The 21,902-nt window shown below is 46.6% G+C and overlaps 1 protein-coding gene across 1 annotated transcript in view; it reads left to right on the top strand.

The window, feature by feature from the left end:
• COL20A1 (collagen type XX alpha 1 chain) overlaps positions 1–21,902 on the top strand; it is a 44,883-nt gene that overhangs the window by 5,500 nt on the left and 17,481 nt on the right. Inside the window, exons 3-22 of the mRNA XM_090152133.1 lie at positions 924–1,034; positions 2,258–2,401; positions 2,854–3,012; positions 3,627–3,821; positions 4,965–5,120; positions 5,842–5,961; positions 6,116–6,280; positions 7,238–7,402; positions 8,720–8,892; positions 9,532–9,661; positions 10,117–10,262; positions 11,383–11,506; positions 11,849–11,988; positions 12,160–12,289; positions 12,761–12,903; positions 14,109–14,241; positions 18,090–18,232; positions 18,843–18,972; positions 19,256–19,312; positions 21,857–21,895. Of these exons, the coding sequence (XP_090008259.1) occupies positions 924–1,034; positions 2,258–2,401; positions 2,854–3,012; positions 3,627–3,821; positions 4,965–5,120; positions 5,842–5,961; positions 6,116–6,280; positions 7,238–7,402; positions 8,720–8,892; positions 9,532–9,661; positions 10,117–10,262; positions 11,383–11,506; positions 11,849–11,988; positions 12,160–12,289; positions 12,761–12,903; positions 14,109–14,241; positions 18,090–18,232; positions 18,843–18,972; positions 19,256–19,312; positions 21,857–21,895 (2,703 nt within the window). The remainder of the gene's footprint in view (positions 1–923; positions 1,035–2,257; positions 2,402–2,853; positions 3,013–3,626; positions 3,822–4,964; positions 5,121–5,841; positions 5,962–6,115; positions 6,281–7,237; positions 7,403–8,719; positions 8,893–9,531; positions 9,662–10,116; positions 10,263–11,382; positions 11,507–11,848; positions 11,989–12,159; positions 12,290–12,760; positions 12,904–14,108; positions 14,242–18,089; positions 18,233–18,842; positions 18,973–19,255; positions 19,313–21,856; positions 21,896–21,902) is intronic.

The raw sequence follows: 21,902 nt of genomic DNA on the forward strand, positions 1-21,902 counted from the left end.
TTGCCATCCTACAGCTAGTCAAGTGGGAATGTTTCATACAGTGAAATTTGTATGATAGTGTGACTGTATTTCTCTGAGGGATCTCTGATTCAAAGGCTGACACATGGCTTGAGACATTTAGCAGGGCTTTAAAAGATCTCTGAGAAATCTGGAGCTGATAAGGAAATGTGCTCTTTCTTCTTTTTACCTCCTTGTCTAATACTATTTTTTTCATCAGGATTTGTCATTTCAGTTCACTGATCCCTGCAGCAAACCAATGCAAGCTGGTGCCCGTGAGTTACAGCCCTGCCAGGAGGTGTTAGTTACACTTTATCAGGTTTTCTCTCCTTTTCTTTCTTTCTTCTTTTCTTTTTTTTTTTCCTTTCCTCTCTAAACCCAGCTGATCCCTGGAGCTTCCTCCTAAACAATCTTTCTGCATAAGGATGGCATTCATCTCCTGGGGAATTTCTGTATTTTTCAGCAGCCTGAGTTCATTGCAGAGCCTCATTGACTCCCTGTATCTATTCCCTTCCCTTCTATTTCAGCCATCTGCACCAAAACCTTTGCTGAAACCACACACATGCCACGAAGGCTCCCAGTAAAGACTTGCAGCGTGAGAGGAGCACAGAGGAACTCTGACTGCTTTGCTGTTTTCCTCATTTGCAGCAGCACACAGTGAGGGCTCACCCAGAGAAGCTGCCCCTCAGCATAGGATGGAGGGTGGATTTGCAACGATGGGTTTCCTGGTCCAGGGGCAGCAGAAGTGGCTGTGCAATGTCAGGAGATGCTGAGTATTTGTATGGGATGATGAAGGTTCCCTTTGCACTGCAGCTGTCCCCGCGTCTTTAGTAGAAGTAGCACGTGGGGGGTTTCATGCATGTGTGAGTGTGTGCAGAGGGAGGAATTGCACCCACAGCAGGATGGGCACCTCTCCTCCTCCTCAGGGTCAGGCCGGCTGAAACTCACAGTCCTTTCAGAAGACAGGCTCCAAATGAAATGGAAAGAAACCGAAGGAAACATCAGTGGCTACAAAGTGCGGGTGAAGCCCATGGCAGGTATGTGCTACCCAGCAGATTGCTCTGAGTGAGGGATGGGCTCCCAGCTTCTGTCTGGCACTGGCTATTTGCTGGATGCTCTTTCTCCTTGTCTGCACCATTGAATATTTGCCCAAAGTGGAGAGAAAGACAGAAAACAAATTCACAGAGCAGTGGTTATAACTCTGTCACTGCAGGGGTCCTGTTTGTCTCATCCTCAGGGACGGGATGTCCTTGGCCCCATACATGGGGATGTTCAGCCCGTGGCTCCCTGGCCTGGATGAGCTCCAGCTCTCCCCGACTTCTGACTCCAGACAGGCACTGCAGGAAGGGCACCACGTCCTCGTGGGGGAGCAGCATCCGGGTGCAACCTTAGCTTGTGCCCGTCTGCCTGCTTTTAGCTCAGCCCCCAGCTGTTTGCCCAGCCGGCGCTGGAAGTTTCTCATTCCTCCCCTGCCAGGGAGTGATGGGCATCCCAGGAACGTGGGGAATCCTCACGCTGAGCACGCCTAAGGCTTTCCCCATGTGTGGGCTGGGGAGCTCCATTTCCAGCCCTAAGGGTGACGAGATCAGAAATGCATCCATTCCCACATTTAAAGGCTCACACACCTTTCTTACGCAGATGATTTTAGGGAGCTGCTTTGCCTCCCTCCCTTTGCTTTGTTCTTTTGGTCCAAAGTTTCTCCATACCACCTCTTGTAACAGAGACACGGTGCAGTATTTGGCTGTGGTTTTGCAGAGCTGCCTTGCTTTATCTGCTCCTTGCTGTGCAGAGGACAGCTTCTCTTAGGGACAGATGAGGTTTGCAGAGGAAACACAGCAAGAACAACTGCATTAAGTACAATGAGTCCCAAGGGCCAGGACAGAACTCTGAAGATATCAGAGCACTTCCTCACTTTGTCACAAATGACCTCAAGGACATCACTTGGTTAGATGTTTCCATAAGTGGTGTTTGCCCAACCTTCACCCTCTGGGAACTGGCCTTTCTGTCAGCTGCTCTTTGAGAAGTCAGTGGGAGTCACACTAGTGCTAGGTGGAAACTGGTTTTCCATTTGGAGCATGTATCAGGGCTTTTTAAAAGACTTTCTCAGCTCTGAAAGCAGAGATCCACAGAATTAAAAATTAAATTAGAATTGATTGAGGTCCCCAGACAGACATTCTCTGCATTTCGGTGGTATTTCTGCTATTGTCAGCTTAAATATAAGCTCTAACAATTTCTGAACTGTGGCTTCATCCCACCTCAGGGGACTCGGAGCAAGAAGTCATGCTGAAAACAAAGACTCCCAAAGCCACAGTGGGGGGGCTGAGCCCTACCAAGGAATACACACTGCAGGTCTATGTGCTCAATGGCTCCCAGGAAGCCTTATTCGCCAAGAGGAAATTTGTGAGTAAGTAGAAAGATCTACATTTTACCATTCTGAGAGCTCTTGGAGATGTGACTCCTCAGAGCTCGTTCTCTGGCAGATAAATAGTAGAATCAAGAATTTGTTTGAATCGGGAAAGACCTTTAAAAACCATTTGGACCAACTCCCCTGCAGTGAACAGGAACACCCACAGCTCCATCAGTGCTTAAAACCCTGTCCAGCCTGACTGTGAGTGCCTCCAGAGATGGGGCATGCACCGCCTCTCTGGGCAACCTGAGCCAGTGCCTCACTACCCTTATTGTAAAAGGATATGTTTTCTTACATTCAGTGTCCCCATAGACTGTACTGAAGCCCATTACTATTTTGTTGCAAGCTTGGAGAGGGGAGATGGTGAATACCGATGGGATAAGGGGTGGACCATGACTCACAGACCCATCTGGATTGACTCCTCCTGCCTGTATTTGTGATTTCTATAGTAGAGGACCTTAAAAATGCATCCCAGACTAGAAATAACCGAAGGAACTCAGGAGCTGCACCAGGAAAGAATCTCACCTCTGCGGGCAGCTCAACAGCAGTGCAGAGCCTGGGGATGGAGACTGCTCCACCACCCCTGAGCACCGTCGTGACACATCCAGGTGGGTGCACAGAGTGTCCTGGGGCCACTGCCTTGCTGTGTGCACAGATGAGCTATGGAAATGCAATCTTCAAGGGATTTACTCTGTTTGGGACGTTCATTCAGTAGTACATGGGGCTCAGTCTTGTACCTTGCTTGTTCGTAGAATCTTAGAACGGCGTAGGCTGGAAGAAGCCTTACAGATCATCAAACTCCAATCCCTTGCCGTGGGCAGGACTGCCAACCACTAGACATACCTCTTAAATACACAGTAACCAGCCTAAAAATATTTGCCCCTCATGCCAGCCCAATGAAGCACATCCTGGGATGCCTGGGACTGGCAAATATTCAAGTTTAGCACCTACAGCCACATCTTTCAGCTGAGCACTGCTCCCTGGGGAATGAGCTGCTCCCTGAGCACCGGGGCTAAAGGTGCCATAATCTCAAAGGCTCTGTCCCCCACGGCTGTAGCTGAAGAACAGAATCTCCTCTATTTAACTACCTATTTTCATAAACCCTGTAGGATTTTTATGATCAAAACCCTCAAATATGGCTGAAATCAGCCAATGGTTGGAGGAGGTGGCAAGGCAATAACATAGGAAGAAAAAATGTATTCTTTTTCTGTTTGGAGCACAGCAAAGGACAGAGCTGAAAAGAAAAGGCACAAAGGGACTCAGCCCAAGGGCTCAGGAGAAACCATGAGGAACCAGCCCAGTGTTGGTGTGACACAAACACCATCACCAACCACAAAGTCATCCCAGCGTATCACTGCAAACGCGGAGCGAGAGTCTCTAGGAAAAGAAAAACCCACAAGGGATTCACTGAGGAGAGGTGAGAGCTGCTTCAAGCATGTCCTGCTCTCTGTCCCCCACTGTTTTCTCTAATGATTGCTAAACACAATCCTTCCAGCTGTCTCTCTGTCACCAAGGGAGCATGAGTGCTGCTGCTGCTCTTATTTGCTAGATCATGCTTTGGAGAGCTGCCAAGGATCACTGAAACAGTTTGGAGTTCTGCAAAGCATTACAGATATAAAGGAAAACTGGAGCTAAGACAAAAATTCCTTCACAAGGGGAAAGAGTTTTTTAATGAATGATTTCCCACTGTTCTCTCTCTATGCATGTTTCCACCTCTTCCTGCTTCAGACTTACCCATACAGGTTATCATTCTCCAGCACACGCTGGCATCCTGGTCTTGTCCTTCACATTTCCCAGCTAACTGATCCTTGCTGAAACTTTAGATCCTCCAACTGAACGGCTCACAGCACTTTTGAAGTCGTGGGAGGGGGATTGGCTAGAACATCCCTCTTTGGTCCCTTGATAACAGTAGAAATTCATGGCCATGAGAAGAGATAGGAGACTGACCCTTTGGCATCTCAGTCAATTTGGATGGTACCATCTGTTTCCCTCTACCAAAGATGGAAAATTCTGCATCTGAAAAATATTCAGGAAAGATGCATTCAATCATCAACATGCCCCATCTTATCCTCTGTTAAGCTGCATGTCTGGGGTAGAAAGAAAGACAATCCTTGAATATCTGTGATGAAGATTTTTGCAGAGAGACTGGATTCAATATAACACCAGGAAATAATTATAGCCCACGGGGGATCTCACAATGGAATGTTATTAAGCGATCACCTGCAATTCTTTTGGAGACTTAGGCTAGATAAAAGGGAAGCAAGGGCTGGGGCTGAGATGTAATGGAGCTGACAGCTTGCAGAGAGCAATGCTTGGCCTAGGCACGCACTTCCCAATGGGTTTAACACTTTCTTTACAGAAAGGTTGCTGCTCACTGTTCAGCTTCTTGATACTGAGATAAGTTGCCCTTCGCCATGTGCTTTTCCCAAGACGCTGGGATGTGTTGGGCTGGCAGATGGTCCAAAGCTTTACACTGCAGACTTGCTTCTCATCTTAAAACTGAAATATTTTTCCTCCTTTACAATTGCTTCTTTACATATCAAACATTGTTTCTCCACAGGTTACCAGTTCCAGTGTGACACGTCTGCCATGACCGATATCGTCCTGCTTGTGGATGGATCATGGAGCATTGGGCGCAACAATTTCAAGCTCATTAAAGAGTTCCTGAGCGCTTTAATTTCCCCATTCAATATTGCCCAAGACAAGATAAGAGTAGGTAGGACACTTTCCTGTTTCCTGACCTTGGGAAATGCCTCCAGAAGAGACCTTGGTCTCTGTTTCTGTGTTAGCGTGCTGCCCTAGGGAGTTTTACTCCTTTTGGCTGGATTCTGTGCATCGATCTTGACAACTTTCCCATCTGGTAGCAAGCTCTGGCCTCTAGCGGCTGCAGGGAAGAGCTGCACGGTGAACAAAAGCAATGTGTGGGCAGCAGCAGGCCAGGTGTTGGGGGAGCACCCGATTGATGCTGAGATATGCTTGGAGTTTGCTGTCTCCCTCTGATGGTATACTCAGCCTACAGAGTATGACACAAAGGTGGGGTGGGAATGCCACGCTGGGGTTCCTTAGGTCTCAGCTGAGAACAGAGCCACTTCCAGCTCTGAGAGATGCTGAACCCAGTTCTGAGGGATGCCGAACCCAGTGGATGGCACTGGCCAGGCTGTGTGTGAATCAGGGCAACATAAATCCTTCCTGTTCCTTGCAGCTAACAAGTTTGTTCTTGAATGACTCTGAGACCTTAAAACGCTTCAGAGCACCACTCAGAAGTTACTACCACCACAGGGAAAAATGGAGCTAGGAGCCAGGTCTGCTCGCTCCCTTTCCAATTCATTACTTTGTGTCATCCACCCATGACAAGCCCAACACCTCCTCCTCAAAACAGGTCTCCTCTTGCAGCCTGCCTTGGCTCGCACGATGTCGATAGCTCTTGCCTTCCCCAGGGCTGTCCCAGTACAGCAGCGATCCCCGCACAGAGTGGGATCTGAGCGCTTATGCTACGAGGGACCAGGTGCTGGAGGCAGTGAGGAACCTGCGCTACAAGGGTGGCAACACCTTCACAGGTAACTGCATCTCTCCGATCACAGCAAGGCTGCGCTGGGGGAAGTTGTTCCCATGGGGTAGCATCTCCCTGGGGGGACAAAGTGAATGAGGGAAGGATAAGAGTGGAGGCAGTCTGTTGGCTGTAGCCCACCATCCATCTGTTCTCCTCCCCAGGCCTGGCGCTCACCCATGTCCTGGAACAAAATCTGAAACCAGATGCTGGTGCCCGGCTGGAAGCTGAGAAATTGGTAATCCTCCTGACTGATGGAAAATCCCAGGATGATGCCAACCTGGCTGCTCAGACCTTGAAAAACATGGGCATAGAGATATTTGCTATTGGTAAGATCACAGACATCAAGCCGACCTACCTTCCCTCTTCATGCTGAACCTTATTTTCCCCACGACAAGAACATCCTGAAGCTGTAAAGCTAAGGTAGTGAGTAGGACTGCGTTGCACTGGGGCTGAGAAGAAAATTAACTCATTTATTCAGCACAGGTAGTATCTTCAAATGAGATTTTATTCGTTTAGAAAAAAAACCCACTCATTCTCAAGAGATTTTACACCTTCTGTGTATAAAGACCTTTGCCAGTCTCAGCTAACTGTGCCATGAGAGCAGTATTCTGAGCTGTGGAAATAGGCAAGAGAATTTTGTAATTGCTTTGTAATTACTTTGTAATTACTGCCTCTCAGAACTTCCAGTTTCTCTGAATAATAGCATTATCTGCTTTTTACTGTCTGGTAGCAATAATGAGACAAAAAAAAAAGGATTTCAGGCAGCTTCGTCCTTGATGACTGAACAAGTCTGCTAAAGAGTAAGGCATGGACAATAAAGTTACACAGAATGCTCTCCTAGAACTGCAACCTCCAGCACTTCAAGTGCTTATTTAAGTCGAGAACACACAAGCGAGGCTTTATTACATTCAAGTATGTACATAGTTGGCTGTCACTTGGATTTCTTTCATGGACTGAGTGTAGCTGCTGAGCCTCAGCTGTGTGCTGGACTGTGCAGCTGAAATGACTTGCAGGTCGGGTCCCACCTGAGGTTCATGCTTCCCCTTTCTTACTAAAGGAAGGTTGTTTGGTCCTAAGACTGAATTAATCCCCAAGACACCTTAGTTTCTCACCACAAGAGCAAAGGGGAAAGGACTCCTGCCTCACTTGAGCAGTGCTAGGATGGCCTAAAGGCTAGCACTGGAAAACAAAATCAGCTGTTGATCCCAAAACCAACATCCAAGCAGGAGGCAGAAGTTGTCCTCTAAAGGAGCTTCCTCAGCCCTATGCTCTGCTGTCTGTAGGGGTGAAGAACGCGGATGAGGCTGAGCTGAAGCAGGTGGCTTCAGAGCCGCTGGAGCTCACAGTGTACAACGTGCTGGACTTCCCCCTGCTCAGCTCCTTGGTTGGCAGGCTCACCCGGGTCCTCTGCAGCAGGATCAAAGAGAGGAGCAGCAAGGAGAGTGCAGGTGAGGTGAAACCTTGGTGATGACGAGCTTCCTCCTGCTTACCATCAGCTTTCCTTACCATCAAAAAATCTCCTTTCTCAACATCCTTTCTCGTACCTTTCCCTCCATGAGCTCCACCACCTCCTCAGCACCATCTGACCCTTCCTTCCTGTGCTGATCTCCTTGCTCAGTGCTATAGCTGCCTGAAAACAGTCCTTGCCACCATTTTGGCAAGCTGTGATCTTGGTGTTTACAAGACTCTCTGGATGCAGCTCTTCCACCCTCACTCCCTGCTGCTGTGAACAAGCCATGGAGGGACTTGCAGGTGTTTCCATTCTCTTGCTCTTGGTTTAGGTATCTGCTCTTATCCTTGCCAATACAGGCAACAGCCATCCTCACCAGGGCCTTGGATACCTTTTGGTGGCTGTAAAACACTTAATGGCAATAACTAGCATTGTAGGGAACAGGAAGCTTCTGTTCTACATTTTTTGTTATTCTACTGTGTGAAAAATGCATTGCAATCATTTTTTTCTCTGCATTTCTTTCAACCAACAGGAGGAATTCAACGCAAAAGAGCTAATTTGAGAATATAGTTGTAGTATGGAAGAAATCTGGAAGTAGGAAGAGGAGACAGCAAAGCATCTAAACACATTTTTTTTTCCCTCACACTTTAAGTAATCTCCGAGGCATCTTCAAATCAAAACCAAACACTCTATTTCTTTTCATTTTTTTTGCTGGAGGGCAGTTTGCATGATGTACAAGAGAGTGAAGAACGACTCCAGATGTTAGCTTAGATCCTCAGGAGAAATATCACGTACACATTTCCATCTCTCTCTTCTCTCAGACTTGCCTAGGGAGAATGGGAAAGACAAACTTTCAAGCATACATTTATTTTAATGCTCTGTGGATAGACATAGACATAATTTGATTCACTCATTAATTTGTACTTGTTTGATGTAATTGGGCATCTTTTTACAGGTACAGGTTAGCCTAAAGAAAGATGGTTGCATAGAAAAAGAAGCCAAAAGAACTTCTGGTTCATTTTGACAGATCTTCATAATTGAAAAAAAGCTGGGCTGTGTTTTGGATTCAGGCAAAAATGCATATTTCTGTTGAAAAGAATATTCTCAGCAACCAGAAGAATGCACAAATTATTCTCTATGGAGTATTTATGTTCTCTGCTTGCTCAGTTCTTAAATATTTATTTTACAGCAGTTTGGAACAGTTTCTCAGCTTTGCAATTTGATTTAAAAAAAGGCAGTTGCATTTATGAGCTAGAAAGTATATTTGGTATGAGAAGTCTGAATACAAGAAAGTGACTGCGTTTTTAATTCCCAGGTAGAGCTGTGAAAGACATCCCTACAAATACGGGTCCACAGCTGAGCCCAACAGACCTTAAAATATCAGCTGTGACTTCTAAAAGCATGCACTTGGCCTGGAGTCCTCCTCTGAGTCCACCAAAGAAATACCGGGTTGTGTACAACCCATCGAAGGGCGGCACTCCCAAGGAGGTAAGAGGTACCTGTGGGACACTGCAGTGCCTCCCAGTCAGTGGCTGGGAATTCAGAGTGATGAGGGTAGGAGTGCGATGACCACGGGATATCAGCTAAAGCCAGAAAGGAAATTGAACACTGAGCCCAAATGTGACAAGGTGATGGGATGGCGAGGCAGAAGAGGAAATTGGATAAATATTATGTTGCTAGAATTACTGCAAGCCATACCCATGCAGTTCTCTCTTGCACAGTGTTATCCCCTCCCTAAGGCACCTCAAAGAACACACACAGCTACACAAAGGTGTTCAAGGATGCTCATCTCTGACAGAATCAGAAAAGCAAATCCAAACACTTGGATTGTCCTTAATTATACACTTCAACTGTTGGTTAGCCCTGAAGTGGTAAGACAGCTGGGCTTGAGTATCACATCAGGTCCCTTCCAACTGAAACTGTCAATCATGGAATCACATTCTGTCCCATTCACTTCAGTGAGAGCATGATTGGGGTCTTGTGCTATGTGCTTGTACAGATCCAATCCTTCAAGGGCAGGAATGCTTACAACCTCCTATCTCCATGCTTGCCAGGGAAGACAGCTTCAGCTTTTCCTTTGCCGTGGCTGGCACTTCCTGGACTTGACCATCTTCCTTTGTGTTTCAGGTGCTTCTGGATGGAGCTGTCTCCTCTCTGTGGCTTTCCAACCTGACCTCGCACACAGAGTACCTGGTGTCAGTGTTTCCCATTTATGACGCAGCCGTTGGGGATGGGCTGAGAGGCGTCACCTCCACATGTATGTCGTGAGTAGAGAACATTCCTCTGATGTGTGTCTGTGGGAGGTGAACATAGCCCTGCCTTTGCAACCACCTCAGTCTGGAGCCTGGCACTGTATATTCCCCCTCCCTCTTGTTCAGATGGTTTGTCTGCAACTCTCTCCATCCCTGGAGATGTTCAGAACTTGACTGAACAAGGCCCTGAGCAACCTCCTCTAATCTGGCTCAGCAGGGTTGGACCAGAGACCCTCAAGTGTCCCATTCCACCTATGTCATTCTGCAAGTGACACCACTGTGCTGAGCTCAACCTGCCATGGGAGTAACACACCCCAAACAGAAATTTTCTACAACCCTTGTCCCTTTTCCACCCTTGGGCTGCAAATGAACTAATCCTACTCCTTGACAAGTGGCTGTGTTGGATGCAGGTTGGGTGTCCCCCAGCTGAAAGTGTCTTTCTGCCACATTTCTCTCCCAGTGCCTCTGTCTGCCCCCCGCTCCCTGCGTGTCTCTGAGCTGAGCCACAACAGCATCAGGCTGAGCTGGAAGGCAGCTCAGGGAGCCACACAGTACCTGGTGCTCTGCTCTGCAGCCCCCGATGGAGAAGAGGACTATTCGACAGAGGTACGCTCCATGAGAATGGTGGCAATACTGCTTTTCCTTTGTCTCTCCTCAGTTAAAGAGTCCAAAATGAGTGCCTGTCTCTCTGTGGGGGGTTGAGTTCTGACAGTACAATACAGAGCCGACCTGAAGCACAGAAACCTTTGGCAGCCCAGTGACTGAGTTCACACCTCTGCAGCCCCAAGAGTAACTTCTGCATCCTTGAGGCTGCACAGAAATATTTTTGCTTTGCTTGTCTTCAAATATTGATTGAAAATTTGTAAGGGCAGCTTTCACTGACCTCTAAAAAGAGAACTGTGGCACTGTATAAAAATAAAGCAATGCCAGATGAGTGGAAAATCGCTGTGCTGGGTCCCTGCAGCAAGCAGGCTGTGCAGGGAGGGCTGTGCCGTGCACTGTTAGCGGCAGGTGGCAGCAGCCCAGCTGCTATAGCCCTGCTTGCAGCAGGCAGCTGTCATGCAAGCTTCCCAGGCCATAGAGGAAAAGAGGCTCACTATCTCTCACTTAAAACCTTGCTTTCTTGAAGCCCCTTCCATCCCCTCTCGCTGTGTGACACAGGGATGCTGCACGCTGTGCACATTCTGCTCTCCCCACTGAGTGCTGCAGGAAATGGGAGAGAACTATGCAGGCTTCCTGCTCTGTTGCCTTTCTTTTGGGGGAATTTTCACCAAGAATACATATTTTTTGCATCCTACTATCAGAAATCAACCCCCAGCTTTGTATTTGCAGTAGTGGAAGCCACTCTGCTTTTTACATCCATACTCATCTTTCCATTATAATGTCTTTCCCAGGAAAATCTCCATATTTTCCTTACAAAAAATGACTTGTTTGAACTTACTTCAGGTAGCCTGATCCAACCCAGAATAATAGCATCACCTTTATGTAAGAGATACACCTCTGCAGGCCTTGGGGGAAGAAAGGGATGTGACCCCTCAATGTACTTGGTGTCCTCTGGGGAGGGAGGGAGGCAGAGAAGCTCTGGCAGTGCAAAGCCCATGTCCAAGTGGTCAGAGGGCATTAGAGGGCAGCCCAGAATGGAAGGGTGTCCTGGAACTGAAGTGTTCCCCTGGGACTGAGGGGTACCCAGAACTGAAATGTCTCCCTGAACTTCTCCCTGTGACAGATGAAGGTGGCTGAGCCCGAGGTCCTGCTGGACGGGCTGTCACCCAGCACTGAGTACTCCATTGCAGTGTATGCGTTGTATGGGGAAGATGCCAGTGATCCAGCCAGCATCCAGGAAACCACCTGTAAGTGCTGCTGCTGGTTGTTTTTAAACACTTAAGGTGGGAGAGATTAGGTAAGTTAAAGGTTTCTTGTATTGCGCCTGTGGCTTGTAAATCCTGCTTTTTCTTAATACTGGTCCCTAAGATGGTCTCTAATCACCCGGTGAGCTGTGAAGCAGTGATTCCCCCCTGGTAAAAGAGGACTCCTAAAGGGACTGTTCCTTAAGATCTTTTTGTCTGGGGAGAAAGGAGGAATTTCTTGGGCATTTCTTCACCTAAAGCACAGATAGCATTCCATGACATCCCAGAGAATGGGAATTATTTTGAGGCTTCAAACCCTGAGTGCTGTCACTCACTGTGTTGCAGTGGCCTTGAGCCCTCCCAGGTACCTGAGCTTCTCAGAGCTCAGCCACTCATCCGTGCGGGTCAGCTGGGAGCCAGCATCACTGGCAGTGAAAGGTCATCGTGTCACCTACGTGTCTAGCAGAGGGAGCAACACTGGGGAGGTGAGTCCTCAGGGGCTGCTGGAGGGAGAGCTGGGAGGTCACACACTGCCCTGTTCTCTCTGGTGCATGAAGGGAGTGTTATCTCTGAAATGGGCACTTCTGAGGGATGTGCGAAGCCCTCTGCAGCTGTCTCCATGATCTTCTCTCCCAACTCATCCCTCTCCATTGCAGATTGAGGTTCTTGGCACTGCAGTGTCCACTGTCCTGAGACCACTGTCCTCCCTCACCCAGTACTTCATCAGTGTCCGATCTATGTATGATGAGGGTGACTCCTTTCCAATCACTGGCAACGTCACCACTTGTAAGTGGAAATGCTTTCTTTCCTATTGACCAAAGTGTCCTGCATGTGCCTAAAATGAGATGTTTTCAATGCTGATCCCAGCAGCTTATGGCCAAGATCCTTGTACAAAACTGGTGGCTGTTGGAATATGCCCCATTCTGTTATGTTAATAATAGAGGTGAAGGAATAAATGAAGAAAGCAAACTACATACTGCTAACCTCTGTGTCCTTGGGAGCCTTCTCCCCTTTGCAGTATCAGAGTGATACGCACCCTCTCCACAAATGAAATAATCCTCCTTAATTAGGGTTTTGAAAACAGTGTTCTCCTCTCTGTCCTGATGGCTGTTGCCATTTGGATCGGAAGAAGTGAAAGACAGGCTGATCTCAGACAGCTGCCTGGCTGATGCTCTGCTTCCCAACCATCTGCTCCCCACCTCAGCTCTGACAAGGCGCTGTCAGGGCTTCAGCTCGTTGTCCTCCTGCATCCCTCAGTGAAGGTCCCCCCGCCGCGGGCGCTGAAGGTTTCTGAGCTCTCTGAGAACAGCCTCCGTCTGCACTGGGAAGCTGTCGCTGCCTCCGATGTGGTTGTCTATCAGATCAAGTGGAGCACAGCTGGTGGAGAGAAGCCTCAGGAGGTACGGACCCACGTACAGCCGGGTTGGGTTTGTGCCTGCTCGATGGATACTGGTTGGGTATTAGGAAAAATTTATTCTCAGAAAGAATGATCAGGACTTGGAATGGGCTGCCCAGAGTAGGTGGTGCAGTCACTGTCCCTGGAGGTATTCAAGAAAAGGGAAGATGTGGCACTGAGGGACGTGGTTTAGTTGGCTTGTTGGCAATGGGCTGTTGGTCCTACTTAATGATCTTAGTGGTCTTTCCAACTTTAATGATTCTATGGCGGCCCTGTGCTGACCTGCAAGAGTGGCAGAGTTGCAGTTCAGTTTGGGTTCATGCACTCAGGACCTTCAGCATTAAGACAGGATCTATCCCACACTGGCTCTGCTGTGTGCTGTAGTCACCTTGAATGCTGGAAGCAGGAGGGACAGCGGGGTGGCAGGTTTGGAGTCCTGCAGGCTCTGGGAAGATTGCAGAAGTGCTCTGGAAAAACTCAAGGATGAAATTCAATAGGGACAAACAAAGTATTAAGCTTAGGCAGGAATAATTAAAGACAGGTATACAGGATGTAGAACAAACAGCTAAGAAGCGATTCAGTAGAAAAGGATCTGGGGTTGCAGAGAATCACCAGCCCACAATGTCAAGTCTTTGTGGAAAAGACAAGTACAATAGTCAGGTATTTGTAGTGGTGGTAAATCCTGGCTGCTGTGGGGATAATGCTCCTCAGGAAGGATGAGGTCTTACTGATGAGAACACAGAGAAGATGGATCAGAATCAGAACTGATGCAAGTAGGAGTAGGGATGGACCAGGTGACCTCTTCTATCCCAAGCCCCTGTTTTCACAGTGAGTGCTTGAGTTCCCCCTACTGTGCTTCACATTTAGGCTGGAATAGGGGTATACTGGGGCTTCTATGCACAATGTATCTAAAAGATGGGAAGTGAGCAGAGAGATTTCATGCTCGTAGCAGGCTGACTGCCTTGTACCAGGGAAGTAGCTGTTAAGAACAACTGGCTAGCAATGCATGGGCATCTACTCTGCATTCATTAGGGCTGCAAATTTGCCTTTGCTTGGATTTGTGCAACCCACAAGAGTCGACTTTGTCCTCAAAGCCCTATGCTAACTCATTTGTGCCTGCAGGCAGTCTGTGAGCCAGACACTTGGATGGCATGAACTAGCCTAGGGAAGCCTGGGAATTCGACTGACTCATTTCTTGTCCTGCTGCAGCTCTCCATTGCTGGAAATGTGGCAACTGCCATCCTGCCTGGCTTGCAGAAGAACACAGACTACAAAATATCCATCTGGGCCTACTACAAAGATGGTGCTCAAAGTGACACAGTTTCCATTCAGCACAGAACCAGTAAGTGATCAGTGCTCGGTCTCAGCAGCCTAGTGACAACAAAGAGGGCACAGGATGCCTCAGACCCAGGCACAAGTCAGGAGCTCAGATCTGGTTGTCTGCAGCTATGAAAACCCAGACCCGGATATCTAAACGTAGCTGAAGATATTTAGGCTCCCATATTAATATTCTGAATTTCTCCTGATGAAAATATACTGGGCAAGCATGAGCTGGCTGGTACATTTCTTTCTCCTTTTGTAGCATCAATGTGCATTGGCTTTTTGTTGGGTGTTGAGCTGAAAATGTCAGTGTGCTGCCTAATGAATGTTTCCTGTTAGTAAAATATTGTCTGCTGAGGAGGGTGTGGGTTTCTCCAGCTACATCATCTCTGAGCTGTGCTTCATCTGAGGGCACTTGCAAAAATGAGAGAGAATCCTTCAGGCAGACTCTGCGTGGAGGCATTATCTAAATCTTGCTTTGTACAGGCAGGATATGAGGTTAAAAAGCGGTACTCCCAGAGGTCCTCTTAATTAATATGTAGCCTGTATAAAGCCTGTATAATGGCTTTGTTGGCAGCAAATGGAATACAATTCATTCAGCAGCAGCAATCCTCTCTTCCTTCTCACAGCTCTCAACCTCCTTTGCAGAATGAAGTCTTTCAGGCTGGTGCTGAGCTGATGAAGCTTAGAGTAAATGGCAATCCTGGAACGAGAAGCTCAGGTTTTATTAATAATGAATAATAACAACTTTTGCTTATAGAGAGCTACCTCAGGCAAGTACCTAGGAGATGCATGCCAACAAGAACAAATAAAAAATGAAAGCATCCTGCAGCTCTGTGAGAAAAATGAGAGCTGTTTAGAGGTTTCAAAAAAATGAATAGCTGTTTTAAAGCATGAAGTACAAAATGTCAAAGCCGCTCCTTCAACCCACTGCCAATGGCATGTGATGGTGTTCTTCTCAGCTTATTCAAGCAAACCAATCCTTGCTGGCATTGGCTTCTGCTTGTCAGGAACAGGGATGCATTAGGGACATCAGCCTTCACATCACTGGGATGCATGGGCATCCCTCCTCAGGGCTGTGTAACACAGGAGGGCTGACAGTGCTCTTCCATGAGTCCAGTTCCTCACTACCATTGCAATGCATGGAGCACTTCTTTTCAAGTCTTAGTCTTGACTAGAAAAAATAAGATGCTCAGGGATACTTTTTGAGCAGAACAGTTAAGCAAATCCTTCTCTGTAGACTTACCAGAAGGCACAGTAGGAGCAACAGCATGTTGGTGTATTTCCCACAGATAACTAATTTGTTACCACGTACTTACCTGCAGTTCTGATATACCTCCTCGTCTCTGATATATTTAGACTCAAGGCTTATTTGTGTCAAGAGCTCTCCTCTCATTATGTTCCTATAAACGATCTAGCGTAACGAAGTCTTTGTCTTTGACTAAAGGCTCTACGCAGTGCTCATCTGTCATATTAATAAACAAGACTTGTTGTACTTCTGATGGACACAAACCTTGCGCCCAACTAGTGGGAGTGTGGAGGATGCTCTCTGGGAGAGGGAGCTGCTGGGAAGTAGGGTGGTGCCCTTGGGAGACACTGGAAGTGGTTGCTTTTGTTCTTGCTGAGAAGCTGGTAGGGATCTCTCTGTTATAGAGAAGAAAAAGAGCTTGAACAAAATAGGTCACCTGGAGGACAAAGGGTGTGGGGGTCTCTGTGGTATCTGCTATGTAGCATTATTTAGCTGAATCTTTCTGCCCCTGGGTGAGTGCACCTCATCCTCTGCAGCACAAAGAGCAAGAGGGCAGTCAGGTGGGAGTGCTGCTAAGGCTGGGCTGAGCCTCCTGGGCTGATTCTGTGTTGAAGTTCATTACAGAGTGTTTATGTGTCCCATTCCTCCAGCAGAGCTGTGCCAGAAGTGTCTGCACATTCTTCCTCCTGCTCCTCAGAGAGCTCACACTGCAAATAAAAGGGATTGAAATATAGGGAAGAAACTTCAACCCGTGGTACCAAGGGAACAACTATAACCTGTACAATCACTGCAGACAGGTATTGTGATGGAGCAGACTCCAGAGCTGTACTTTTGCTCGGAATTTTTGTCTGTGATTCTGGCTAGACCTGAAAACAAGTAGCCCAGGATTCCCCCTGCGGAGGAACAGGAGGTAACAGAAGCACAGATGGTGCCCTGGGTGTCAGAGATGCTTCCACCCCCCATGGGCAGCTCTGGGAGGTGACCTTTCCCCTGGCTGTCACATCCATGCTGTCAGACTGTGCCCAGCCCGGGGGCTTTCCAGAACAAACTCAACTTGGAAGACTTCACTTAACTTTCCTTTTGTTCATTTAAACAGTCACCACTTACATCAGCTGAATGAAATAGCCAATGCAGACAGCAAAGATGCAGAGGTATGGCACAGCACTAAGAATAGCAATGTTGAAATGACTTTTCCTCCCACACTTGTTTTCTTCTCTTCTTTACCTTGCGGTGATGCACAGCAACAGCCTCCAGCCTGATTCAGCTCTGGGAAAACTTGGTTCAGCTTCAGTAAAAGTAGGCTTGTTTTTGTCCAGAAAATGGAAGGAGGATCAATGAAGATGCAAATAATCTTCATTCAACATGTGCTCTAAGGTCACCTCAGTCTTTGCTGGGTGGGCAGAAGAGCTTGTTTGCATTGCAGGTAAAACTGCAGAATAGAAACTTCATAGCCTGGGTGTGTGTCCTTGGCTGTCTTCGGGACTCGCCCATCATTTTTAGTGTCTTCTGAAGAAGGAAAAAAAAAAAAGCCTACTTTTCACTCTCAAGACCTCTTTGTCTTCACACCAGTGAGGATTCAAGGCCAGATATTTATACAGAGCAAGAAGCTATTTAGAAATAAGCTCTTGGAGTAGGTGACTCCATATTCCCATATGTGAATCCCGTAACGCTCCATCACAATACCCATCTGCAGTGATTAAAGAAGTCATATTTTTTTCTATCATTGCCATGGGCTGAACTTTCTTCCCTAGTTTTCAACCTCTTTTGTTTGAAAGTGGATGGATTCAGCTCCCTCTGCCTTTCTCTTAACCCCCAGCCCCTGCTCGGAGAAATCACACTGTAACTCTCTCTGTTGCCAGGTCCAGCTTGCTATACAGTGGCACCCCAGGGAAGAAATACATCTATATAATTAAGATATGCTCTGTTTTGGTCTCTGGCAAACCCTCTTCTTGCTGACTGCAGCTCAGGCCATCACCCATTTGGGATCCATCCATCCACTGTGGTGCAGGGCCAGGAACAGGAGAGCAGCTCAGGCTTTGTGCTCCATCCTTCCCTGGGGCTGTGGGTGCTGAGTGAGAAGTGTTAGACAAACTGCTGTGTGCTGGCTGCTCTGTGTGATTTTTTTCTTTAAAGGATAATTTTAAAGCAAAGTCCAAGCTGAGAAATAGTAGAAATGATGATGCATTAGCTTTGATCCGGGCTTAACCAGCAATCAAGCTTTTTCTCCAGTGTGTCTCCAGGTCTTTGATGAAATACAAGAACAATTTGGTCTTTCTGAAGGGTATCTTGTGTTTGTCCATGATGCATCCAAAGGATCTTTTTTTCCTTGTGCCTCCAGGACTCTTCTCTCCACCAAATATTCTTTTTTTCCCCCACGACCTAGGCTTTGAATTACTGAATACTTGAGTTGTACCATGTTGTCTCAGGCAGTACTCATCCTCATCCCTCCAGACTCTGTTTTCTCCTCTGCCTGGTCCCTAAGGTGGCTGCTTCTGCTCCAGGCCCTGGTTACAGCACACTAGCAAAGCATCGGGGAAGGGACATGGAAGCAAGCATTGCTGGCCCTGATTTCAGACCTCACTATCTGACTTTACTGCTATTCCCCTTTAATCCCTGCACAGCTTCTCGGAGCCCACCCACCAACCTCTTCATAGACTCTGAGAGCCCCACCAGCCTCCAGATCCATTGGAAGCCACCCGAGGGTCGCATACAACACTACAGAATCACCTACAGTCCTGTTTCTGACCCCAGCACCCAGCAAACAGTAAGTTCAGCTCCTTGGCAGGTGGGACAGAGGGACTGTTTCATGGCTAACAGAGTGCTGTTCACTCCAATAGGGTTTTCTCTATCAAGAAGTAGTTTGTGTGAGAACGAAACCAAATTTCTTCCTTTGACTTGCTGTCAAGCTGCTTTATGAAGAAGACTTCCTTCTTATTCAGGCTTCCTTCTGATTCACTTATTGTTGTCCATCAGAGCTGCAAATAACACAGCTTTCTCCTCTCCCAGGAACAGAGTGGGGAATTCCAAGAGGCAGAGTGGTAGCGGGTAACTCTACTGCCCGCCTGATTTGACAGGTTAACAATTAACATTTTGCAGTGAACATTTGCCACAGCAATCCAAACTGGTGACCATATTTTAAGAATCTTTTGACCCATCTACAAGGGGAATATTGAAGTCTTTACTTAGGGAAACACTCTTCCCCTGGACACAATAGTTCTGATGGCAATGCGTGATCAGGCTTCCATGGTTTCCTTTTATCATTCCCTAATAAATGGGGATGCTGCCCTGGAACTCACTGCTAGAAATCCTCAGAGCAGCCCCAGGATGTGGATAAAAGCCAAACTCTGAGGGTTTTTTTTTCCATCCTGCTGTAGATCATGGCTTCTGGGAAAAGCAGCAGTGTGACCTTGCAGCCGCTGCTGCCTGATCGAGCCTACAAGGTGGCAGTTTCTGCTGTCCACTACACAGGAGAGAGCGAGAGCACAACTGCAACGGGTCGGACGGGTGAGTGCATCCATCAGTACATGCATCTTCATCAGCTATCATCTATCAGGCTTGGTGTAACCTCTCCAGGGAAAGCATTGTCCTTCTTGCGCTGAGCTGTGGCTGTGGCCAAGGTTTTGCTCAGCAAATTGCAAAAAGCCTGGAAAAGGGAAAATCCTGTCCCAGTTTCTGCCCATCCCATGTATTATTGCCAATTCCAGAAGGGTTGGTGACCATACGGATCCGAACCAAGTGTCACTGTTCTGAGAAGCAGAGCTCACACACACACTGCTTTCTCTTGCAGCTCCTGTGATGTCTAAACTGCCTTCAATACGAGGATTTGTTCCATCTAAGACAGAAGGTAAATCATCTCCCATAACGTCTGGCATTTTTTTTTTCCCAGTAACAAATAGCACAGTGTGGATCCCTCAGGACAGGCAGCAGTGGGTATGACAGATGCCTCTGGGTGCTGAGAATCTGTCCAAAGAGAGCCTGGAACCACATAGCCTTAAAAGCAGACTCACTCAGTAGAGAGTCTGGTAGGATATTTAAAGGGTTTCTGCACAACTTGACCAAAATGGAGCAAAGAGAATGATGACATGTTTTAAATTAAAGTTCCTTGTAAAGTCCCTTATTAAATTTAATGAGCATATGTTCTCCTAGCTGATACAAAGCAAAATATGAAGTGGATTAAGGAGAAATGTTGAATTAGCAGGGTTATAAAAAGCTGCTAAGAAGCAAATATTAGAATACATGTATTGTGTCATTAATGCCTTTTCCTGTCTATGTGAAATGATTCCAAACAAAACCTCAGCTTTAAAGTCTGTTGAGAGAAGCCAAGGAGGGAGAACAAAGCAGATTAGATGAGTATGTTTTAGACTGTACCCAGCAAAGAAAATATCAGACTCAATTTTCTATGGCTTATTGAGGAAATGTGCAGATGTCAGATCACAGAGGAACAGTCTTGTGAACTTTCAGCTGGAAAACAATCGTCCCATAAGGCTGATGGAAAATGTAGCATTTATGGCTATGATAGCTGAAGAGACAACAGGAGAAATATTAAATTCTGTGTGTTTCATAAAATGAATTATTTGAAGGAGTGGAGATGATGTGTAATAATATTGTGAGAACTGTTGCAGTAAAAGAATCTGATTTTGATAAGCAGTCACATTGCTGAGAGAAGTGATCTGAGCTGTTGTGGGAGGGGATGTTGTACATTAACTGCATTCATCTGGGACCTGGGGAGAGAAACACAAAGCAAAGAGAACAACAAGACAGCAGGAATCCTACACTGGAAGGTCTAGGAAAAATCTTCAAAGCAAAAAGCAGACTGTCACTGATAGGGATCCTTCACCCTGACTCTGGGGTGCTCTGTGTAAGCTGAGCATTGCCAGATCAAAGAACTGTGAGCAATGAGAGTGCTGGGAGGGAGGTTTGAAGGGGCCATCCTCACCCTCCAGCAAGGAAGCTGGATACCTGGCAAACAGGCAGGACTGCAGCCTGTCAGTGTGATGTTGGAGGGAATTATGCTTTCTTCATCATACTTCAGTTCTAAGCAATGCTTTGCATTTGGAAATCTGTTCTGTTTGTGTAAGGGGAAGGCAAGGAGCAGAGGTATGGCTTGTAGACATAGGCTTCAGCAGTGGTATGACCATCATTGCTTTGGGTGCCCTTTCTTTTTGCATATATCTTGACTATGAATAATCGTGTTGAATGACTTAGGAAGCTCAGCTGCCATGCAGAGGATGACACCTCTCTGTTGTTAGAAAAGTCAGACAGTTGTAAGCCCTGCATTTCTCATGAGGAACTGACACTGATGTAAGAACAGAAATATAAAAGTTATAATGAAGCCTCAGTAAAGATCTATTGGATTCTATTTTACTGGTGACCTAGAAAATCACTTATGAAATAGCCCATCTTGTCAAGTGTCCTTGATTTTCAGGGACATGTCTCATTTTGCATCAAGCATCCCCTTTGTCCCATCTGGCAGCCATGGCCTGGGATTTAAATGGCAGTACATAATTGAAAGTAGCATTCGTGTGCTGTTTTCTAAAGCACCCCCTTACTTGAGCCATTTAAATGGAGGTGCTCATAACTGTGGTGCCTCTCATTACAGCCCGTTCTCCCCAGCACCCCCTGATGCTGCTTTCTGCCTTGTGGCATATTAAAGGATTCATCAAGTGAGTTTCTGACAAAGGACCATCAAAACGTTGCCAAAACACAATCTGTGTTTCTCAAGTGCGAAGAAGAGCAAAAAACTTGGCATTCTGTATGGAAAAATGTAACTGGAATGTTGCAGTAAGTCAAAGCCTGGTCATATGCCATACAAAAGCCACATCACTGCTCATGTGCAGCACTGCATCTTTCCTCCCTTTCTGGCTATTTAAAAAAAATAATCACGTTGATGCTTGACTTTTTGTTGTCTTTTGAGTTTTAAGTGCAATATTTAGAATGAATATATGCTTATTTATTTCTCAGCCTACTAAGGTGCATGTTTCAGTAAAAGCACCATTTAAAAAAAATAGTGTTTTGATGTCTGTTTCCAAAGAGAAGCTTGCAGAAAATGATGTTCCCTTGTATTTCATATCACAAGGTGACAGATGATTCAGTGAAAAGAAAGTGATCATGAGGATGTTTGATGATGAAAGATGGTATTTTAATTTTTTGTGATGAATAAGACAAGGAAGAACTTTTATGTTAGCATAAACATAAATTCTCTTCCTCTCTCCATTTATCTAAACAAGGCTCAGACCAGACTCTGACTTAAGCTGTATAATATTACAATATTCACCACGTTTTGCTGCGTTTTCCATTGCTCAGCCATAGGAACTGCATCAATTTTGCTTTACTAATCCCCTACTCCCTTTCTTCCCTCATTTTTTCCCCTTCTGCTCCATTCCCACAGCCTGTCCCCCCATCAGCTCTTCTGCAGGCTCCGTACGAGGTACAGT

This window comes from Phasianus colchicus, chromosome 17 (genome assembly GCF_987193195.1).
Source record: "Phasianus colchicus chromosome 17, bPhaCol1.hap1.1, whole genome shotgun sequence".
In the NCBI taxonomy this organism is placed as follows: domain Eukaryota; kingdom Metazoa; phylum Chordata; class Aves; order Galliformes; family Phasianidae; genus Phasianus; species Phasianus colchicus.